Genomic DNA, 9226 nt, shown 5'->3' with positions numbered 1-9226 from the left:
CTGGCTTCCACTTTATGCCCTACAGCCAGCGTTGGCTCTTCACCCCCCCAACTGAAGCCCATATCAAAATGTAGATGTGATCTCCTCTTCCTCTCAGCCGTTCTATCCCTGTCTCCTTTGTCCCTGCCTCTGGATTCATCCGTCTCTCCCTCTTAACCTCCCTGTTTGTCTCTCTTCGACTGTCATCCTGTCCCGTTAGCATCAATCCCCCTCCTCCTCACTTTCGTCCAGCTCTCCCTGCTTTCCATTTCCCCGCTCCCTACCTCCCTCCCCCCTCCCTCCCTCCCACCCCTCGGCCTCAGTGTGCGGTGATCCTGAATTACAGGGCAATAGCAGGTGTTCAGCTGGCCGGCTATTGCTGCATGCTGACTTGCATAATCGCCGAGAGGTGAGCAAGTGAGCACGCCGGGGTTGAGGAATACAGCTGGCCTCTAATGCTGATGCCCCCCCGCACCCTGGTCGGATGTTTGCCAAGGGCCCGGCCAGGTGCCTCGGCAGCATATGCACACACACACACACACACACACACACACACACACACACACACACACACACACACACACACACACACACACACACACACAGAATCACAGTGACGTGAAACACATAAGCGTGTCAGATCTACTAAAGGATTCTCAGCTGCTGTAATTGCACTACTTGGATAGCAAGCTGATGGATTCTGCTGTAGGTGTCACGTGTTCCTAAGTCATTTTGACTCGGAGAAAGATAAAAAAAAAAAAAAGGTAGGACACCGGTGTCCCCACGAGTCAGTAGGCGGAACCGCCTTCACCTCGGTCTCTTTCGGTCACCTAGCGGGCCAGGTTGGGAAGTTGCATTCTTACAAGAGGCCTGTTTTCTCCAGCTTAACATGCTGTCAATCTGTGTCCCTCCCTCCCCTCTCTCCCATCCTCAGCTGTCTTTTTATCACCGCACCAAGCTTTCCATGTTTCTCATTCCCCCCAGCCACCCTTCTCCCTCTTTGTGCAAACAGAGTACAACAACTCGCTCTTTGCCCGCTGAAGCCCGGGCGAAGGCGACGGAGGAAAAAAAAAAAAAAATCCAATAAAACATGAGCCGCTGCTCCCCCTTGACTCCCCGAGATGTTGTGTAAACGCGACATGTGGTCGATTTTTCCATTCCACCTGGACGACCTCACCCCCCCTTCCTCTCCTTCTACCAATATGGATTTGAGATGTTCATGTCCTTTTTTTTTTCACCTCCCCTCCTGCTTCCCCCAAGTTGGGAGAGAGAGAGAGAGAGAGAGAGAAAGGATAAGGGTAAATACGCAAAGGGTGTGTGAATAATGCAAGGCGAACATTAAATGTCAGGTCTAAGTATTCACAATCCCCCCCCCATTGTCTCACTGGCATTCGCCGCATGTTTTATGCATTTTATAATTAGCGGGGGGAGGGACTCGGGGAGAGGGAGGCATGGCAGTTATGGGGGGGATCACTTATTTCTGAGAGGGGTGGTGTTTTTTTTAAAGGAGTTGCAGAGCGTCATTTGAAAGGCAAATATCACAGCTCCGTGGAGTGGAAAAAATCGTGGCAGGAATTCTCCTCGGAATCAATACCACTTCCAACGTGTTTAAACTGCCTCACATATACATATATACTGCTCCTATATATAGAGCAAGGAATCTTTCTGTCTGTGAGTATGTGCTTATGTCCTATGAATATCTCGAGAACCGATCATCTAATTGACTTTCACTACGTGGCTGTATTGCTCAGGACCCAGATGGTCATTTTGCTAGATGGTGGTGCTATAGCAATGAACTTAAAGCTTTGGCCTGTAACAATTTGAACTGTTTGTCTTGGTAACAACATTTTTGTCCTGATTTTTTGTGGGTCCAGACCAGGCGGCAACCTCCTATTCTAACAGGTTAAAAGCCAATGCGGAAGTGTCTCAAAACTATCATTATCTTTACAGATCAGCAGGGGGCGACTCCTCTGGTTGCAAAAAATATTCTGATTGTATAGAAGTCTATAAGAAAATGACTCTACTTGTCACTTGATTTATTCCCTCAGTAAACATTGTAAACGTTTTTGATCTCAATATCTAGTTTCAAGTCTTCTTCAATACAGCATGATGTTCATTTAGTAAATTATGGTCCGTTTAGAGTCAAATTAACCATACTAAAAGCACTTTTTCAGATTTCTGATATTCCATACAGCTGGCCCTCAACGTTTGCTAAAATGCTGTGGAAAGGGCTTATGTTACTTATGTCATATCTTCTGAACGCTTTGTGCTATTGTTACCACATTTGGTGGACATTTGAAGGCATGATTTGGGACCATGATAAATGTGGTGGCTTTTGGCAAAGAGGTGGCGCTGTAGCAGTATCAGATAACTATTTAAAGAAGGAATGGCCACCTATGTATGACTGTCTTTCGCATACCTCGACCATCGTCCATCCAATCCACTTCAAACTTGGTGGGATGCAAGCAGCCATAATGCTGCAAGCTACACTCCTGGGGGCCAAGCAATCAGCCCCGAGACGGGCACCGCACTAGTATTTGTAAAAAGGAGGAAAGAAAAAAACAGATTTCCATGTTTTGAATCATGTTTTATGGTGGATCAGAGAAAGAACATACAGAATGAAAGGTTGGAGAAGAGGCAAGAAACATAAAGGTGACATACCTGAGAGAGAGAGAGTAAAAAAACTAGGGTGGAGAGGAGTGACTGGTCTGGTACAAATAAGATATAAAGGAGAGCAAGAATGAAGAGAGTTGAAATAAGTGAAAGAACAGTATGGGCACACACTGAAGGTCTTTGAGACAAACATTTTCCTCTCCTATAGATTTTCTACTACCTGTCATTGTTCCATACCGTCATTATTTTCCTTTCTGTAGCACTATTAACTTTTCCTTCATATGCTTTCTTTTGTACCTTCTGTGCATTCAATATCCTAACCTTTATTTCCATTACTTCTATTGTTCATCTCACCTCCATGTTTTTTCCTTCCAAAAGCATTGGCAGAGTCGTCATTTATTGTTTAAGTGAGCTTCATTGGTGCAGTACAACATTACATTTAGTCTCATTTCAGCTCCGTCGCGAACTCTCTTATACGGCCTCGAGACAATGAGGTCAGGTTGCAAACAACTCGCTGCTCTCCTTTTTTCTTTGTGACAGCGTTGCCAGATTGGACTGACAAAAACTAGCTCAGTAATCTGAAAGGTTGCCCTATATATATACATTTTTTGCTGTTTTACAAAAATGAAAAAAAAAATATATATAAAAAATATATATACACCCACTCACAGACAATGTAGTTGAATACAAGCAAGAATAAAAAATGAAGGAAAATAAATCATACATTTTTATACATTAATGAAAACAAATCTCAAACAACAGAAGTCATAAAATACAAGCCTTCCAAAGAAGCTTACAGTCAGGTGTAAACTTATAATAATCTGTCGTAATGATCATAACAGACTTTTGTTTTTCAATCAGTGTACTTTCGGGTGAGCCTATTATCAGTGCCCTCTCAATCTCAATCATTCCAGGATGTAAGTTAGAGTCAATTCATTGCAATATATACTTTTTGTTGGTGCCAACTGCCCCAATTGTAGAAGTAATAGGGCAAATTATCCCAAGTGACATAAAAATACTATTATCCATTAATTCAAATAAAAAGTCCAGGGAGATAACACTGGTCAATTTTATTCATTTTTTCTCAAGGGACTCTTTTGGCCTAAAAAAATTGCGCTGAGCAGCAGCTTTTCTGAATTGTCTATATGCAGCGCTTGTAAATTTGTTCATTTTTGCAAATCCAAATGTACGTTTATATGTTAAGTTTGTGTACTATAACCTGTAAACACTCTTTTAAGTATCATAGGACACATTTTTAGGGATTACATAATGTTTAGAAAATAAAATAGAGAAGATTTTGAACATTTTCTTCTTTTTTTATAGCAGCAAGGCCCTTTTTATTCCATAATATCTGATTGTGGCCCCTCCTCCAAGGGCATAACAAACAGAGAAATTAGATATCCACCAGGCAGCACATTTTGAATTTGCACCAGCTTCACCTTTGGGCCAGTACAGTACACAGACACTGCATCAGCACACCGTCCCATTCATCAAGTTCTCATCTGGCTTTTAGCTGCATAAATACATTCGATTGACAGATGACTCCGCTAATTGCCTGTTCAAACTGCAGTAATCTCTTGGTGCAGCGAGCGAAAATTAAAAATGCAGTGCCCTGAGTATTGTTTTTTCATGTCTGAGCCTGCATTTATCCACCTGAAATTAATTCTCTAATTTGTTTGTACGATAAACAGGGAATACTCTGGTTCCCAATCCACTTAAAGCATTCTGTGCGCTGCTTTACATATCCGTTCTGATATGCTGACTAGCCCCCCAAGACTCAAACCAGCAATCCTGCAAAATGACAGGCAAGCCTCCACTTTTCTGAAGGGCACTGTAAAGTCTTGAATCCAAGTGTCACCTCAAGGAAAGTGTTAATACAGTCAGTGTTTGTCTGCATCCACTAAATACAGGCAGCTGGAAGTTTGTGTGTTGGATGCGGAGGATTCACGGGGTGTGATTTGTGCTGACGTGTTTGGCGTGTGCGCTGCTGACACCCCGGATCAGAATGGAGGCGGTGATGACATCCCTGTCCAAACACACAAAGCATCAAGAAACTGAAAGCAGTCTGTCTTGTCGCTGTGGCGCACGTCTTATTCTGGTGGTCGAATTCACCACTGGTGAACCGTTAAACCTACAAAAATAAGAAAACAGTGAAATGCACCTCCAACTGCCATACGAGGCAAATAGGATCTCTGTGCTCCTGTGATATTTGCACATATGTAAATAAGGTAATATGTAGACATTTGTCGCAAAAATGGCCCCTTTCTATGCAAATAAGCATCATTGCAAAAATAGGCCAATACACAAAGATCAGCGTGAGAAGCCACACACAGTTGCAGGGAAATGTTTAGCCTCTTCAGAGGGTTGCTGGTACCTGAAGCACATTTGTTACTGGTGTGATCATGGCAGCATTGAATGTTTTCTTTTGTCCTCCGCCTCAAATCATGCCACCTTCTTTTACAGTTCGAAGGTAATCCCAAATACGTTTTCTCTCTGTCACGTTTAAATCCTTAACTAAAGTTTAGACCAATGCCTCTGCACCTCGTCGGTCAAGACCTGCGGCCAACAGTCTGAACATCCATCTTCCGTAACCGCTTATCCAGTTAAGGGTCGCGGGGGTGCTGGAGCCGATCCCAGCTGTCAATGGGCGAAGGCAGGGTACACCCTGGACATGGAGACTCCGATGGAAGCTCGTCTGAGGACCTACACCCTGGACAGCCTATCATGCTCCTGTGAATTTGTAAAATAAGCATTTGGCAGACATATAGAGACAGACAACCACTCACACTCACATCCACACCTACGGGCAATTTCAGAGTCATCAATTAACCTAACCTGCATGTCTTTGGACTGTGGGAGGAAGCCGGAGAACCCGGAGAGAACCCACGCTGACACGGAGAGAACATGCAAACTCCACACAGAAGGTTGTCTGGCCCGGGAATTGAACCCGGGCCCCTCTTGCTGTGAGGCGACAGTGCTAACCACTACACCACCGTGCAGCCAGTCTGAACATTGAATTATTATTTTCCCTATAAATTGTTCTGCCTACGGTGTTCTGGGCTCAAAGCAAACAATGATATTGTGCCACATTGATAATTACAATCAGACACCAAAAAACGGGGCAATTTGCACTCAGCTACAAAGCTGTGTTTGCGCTGTAATAACATTAGTACAATATCTTTTGTGAATGGGACCTTGAGTTGGGGCAGATAGCGGCCGAAAGTGATGTGCAATTCACGGTGCTTAGCTGGAGATGGGCAGATGGTCGTGTTACACTTATTCATTTCTTATGAGAATATCCAAAATTACAGACTTTATGGTGTGCTTTTCATGAAAATAAAAGGCTGATCATAGGCTGAGATATTCCTTACACACCTAATCTATGTACTTGTGGTTCATTGCCGCTAAACAACCTGCCTACACCTTTGGCGGACTGAATCCACACGGCACTTATGTCTGGTATGAAGATCATTGTTGAAGAGAAGACATCTTCTGATTTTCCTCCAGCCCGTGCATGGTTCTTACACCTTGGAATTGTAGCGGCTCATGAGGGATTGTATTTAAGGATTAACTATCAGGTGGATAGATATAGTCTGAAGTGGAACAGAAACCTTCATGTTAAAAGCCCTCACAATCAACTGCTCCTTTAATATGCCAGAACGTGTTGTAATGACTGCTGCTTCAGCCAGTTTGCGTAAAATCAAACCTGCTTAAGCTCGTACACCGGCCCAAATCGACCCAACTCTAACAGATACATGTGACTAAGTGGAGTGCAAACAAAAAGTAAATGAAATCCACTCTGGATTAATCCAGATATGAGACACTCTAAATGGTAAGCCTAGGATTGCACCCTAATGAGAGGCAGTGCCCTCATTAGTAAAAATGTAATTCCTTTGGAGAAATGAAAGTAACGCTCGTCTGATTTGTACATTTAATTAATGCTCAAAGGTTGATAACAATTATGTGCATCTCTGGCATGCAGATAGAATACTGTTCATCTGCACAGACATCAAGATGCCATGATTGATGTTATTTTGATAAATACCACTTTGAACATTGTGGTGGCTTTATTATTCATGACTGTAATCAAAATATGTGGACAGAAGTTTCTATCAATGACTGTGACTCAAATTCAATGTTTCATCATGGAGGTTAAGCCAATTTTTTTTGTTTCTTGTTGTTCAGGCCATTAGGAGGTGAGAAATGCCGGTCCTAGGTGCCCTAGTACATCACCACCTGGACCATGGCGACTCCTTGGCCAATGAGAAAAGAGAGGTGCTCCCATGGCTCCGCCTGCCTTGCTAGATGGTCGGCGTCCTCCTTGATGCTCCTATGGTTGCCGTGGGTGTTGCTATGGCTGCCGTGGACCGCCCGAGCTGAACCAGTGGGTGGCGGGGTGCACGGTGGGAAGGTGCTCCACGGTTCCCTGTCGTCCCCCTCGTCCTCCTCATCTTCCTCCTCGTCCTCCTCGTCCCCGTCAAGCTCTTCAGCGTGGGGCTTCAACACGAGGCAGAGCGGTGGACAGCTGGACTGGCTGCTGTCGGAGAAGGGACCTTTCCACAGATGTCCGGAGTACACAGAGTTCAGAGAGAGGTTCCAGCAGGGATTTTCTACCAGATACAAGATTTACAGGTAAGGGTGTGTGTGTGTGTGTGTGTGTGTGTGTGTGTGTGTGTGTGTGTGTGTGTGTGTGTGTGTGTGTGTGTGTGTGTGTGTGTGTGCATGAAAAGACCTTAAAAGTAAATGTTTTATTCTATTTTTGTTTCTTTAAAATGACCAGAAACAAGAGGTCCACACTTGGTTGGAGTACCTTGGTGGTCCAATGTTGGCTATATAGGAATGTATATGTGTGTCCTAGAGAAGAAGACATAAGGAAACTATGTGTGGCAGGATTCAAAAGATCAGATTCAAAAAATAAATGTAATCCTGTATTTCAAAAAAAGACCTTCCATGCCCAAAAAAATGTCCACATCTTTCAAACTCCATGCCTCCATTTATTTGGTAAAAAAGTGTAGCCTTAAAGATCAAACACAGATTATGCTGATGTGATAATAAAATGTTTTTTGACACACACAGAAGAGATTGTAGAGCCTTTCTTACCAGGCTGAGTAGTACTCCTGGTGATGAATAAACTAACCTTCATGTTTAAAATTGAGTATCGAGAAATGTCTAACTGCAACCTTTTGTCGCACATTGAACGTGAATTGAGCTGGATTTTTCTCTTCTCTTGTTTAGTTTCAATGGTTCTTAAAGGCCTGAAGAGGTTAAACTCTACAGTATTCAACAAGTAAAAAAGAAAGGAAGGGTAGATTAGATAGAAGAAGAGTAAAATAGACCCCTTTTTGGTGGTGTAGTGGTGTACTCTGTGCAGGAAGACTTCCCACATAGATAAGTCACAGATTCGTAATCAGTGTCCATCTCGTCAGCTGCAGTCCAAAGTCCAGAGTTCATGCTGGCCCCTGTCACCATTATCAATATTCCAAATTTAATATGAGATGTGATAGATATACGCTGCCTCCGCTGAGGCTGCAATTTGAATTTTCATTTCCTCTTCTTGGAATATATGTATTCAGAGTTTTAACTTCGCTACCCCTCCCCTTCCCTCCAAGAGGTCTTAAAAATAGATTCTCTTGAAAGTTGTCACGGATGCATTCACTGTCAGAGTGTAGAAAATGTTATGCTCTGCCAACCTGGAAGAGCAGCAGCCTTGGTCAGCCTTGGTCAGCCTTGGTCAGCCTTGGTCAGCCTTGGTCAGCTTGGTCAGCGGCCCTTGTTGTTGGATACCGAGGCATCCTTTAATGTTTGTATAGGACGTACTGGGCTTTCAACCAACTCCAATGTAAACCCATTTGCCAAATATGAGACGGTCAGAGCAACGGGCGTAGTTAATATAGCGATAAAGTTAGAGTATAGCTGATATGGGGGGGGGGGGGGGGGGCTAGCATGAATGGTCAAACATACAAGGACTTTCACCCAGAAGACCTCTATACATGTCCAATGTAAAACCAAGTCAACGATGACCAATTCTACCATAGTTTTACTTAACTAACAGACAAACACCGCTTATTTAAAAAGCACAGTTATTTTGCGTAACGAACGTACTTATTTAAACCCAAACCACGATATTTTCTTAAACCATGTAGATTTTTTTGCTTGAGTAAACCTTCGAACTAAGTAAACCTACGTTTGAAGTTTATTTTGAAAAAAAAGACTGTATGATGTGACGAATGTTGATTTCCGCCAGGTGTGTTTGCAACGTCCACACAAACACAACCCACCCTTCTAGACTGCAAGTTTATCAGAAGTGTTTTTTCACTCGCACGTCTCACACAACAGATATGCTCTCATTTGAATCTTTGCAGATGTCTGCATTGGCTCCACGAAGGTTCACATCTCAGCTCTGTTTAATGGATGTTACCTTCGCTTGCAGCATTTATTTAGTCTTCAAGTAAATCTACAATACGCTTATACAGTACCAGTCAAAAGTTTGGACACACCTTCTCATTCAATGGTTTTTCTTTATTTTATTTTTTTTTTCTACATTGTAGATTAAAATTGAAGACATCCAAACTATGAACAAACACATATGGAATTATGTGGTAAACAAACAAATGCTCAATAAACCAGACTATGT

At 43.0% G+C, this 9226-nt stretch overlaps 1 protein-coding gene across 1 annotated transcript in view; it reads left to right on the top strand.

Moving 5' to 3' along the window:
• The first annotated feature begins 6835 nt into the window (after positions 1-6835).
• The window catches only part of brinp2 (bone morphogenetic protein/retinoic acid inducible neural-specific 2), a 129016-nt gene continuing 126625 nt past the window's right edge, over positions 6836-9226 (top strand). Inside the window, exon 1 of the mRNA XM_054602845.1 lies at positions 6836-7224. Within this exon, the coding sequence (XP_054458820.1) occupies positions 6836-7224 (389 nt within the window). The remainder of the gene's footprint in view (positions 7225-9226) is intronic.

The sequence above is a fragment of the Anoplopoma fimbria genome, chromosome 8 (genome assembly GCF_027596085.1).
Source record: "Anoplopoma fimbria isolate UVic2021 breed Golden Eagle Sablefish chromosome 8, Afim_UVic_2022, whole genome shotgun sequence".
Lineage (NCBI taxonomy): Eukaryota > Metazoa > Chordata > Actinopteri > Perciformes > Anoplopomatidae > Anoplopoma > Anoplopoma fimbria.
This window is presented reverse-complemented; position numbering and strand designations above follow the sequence as displayed.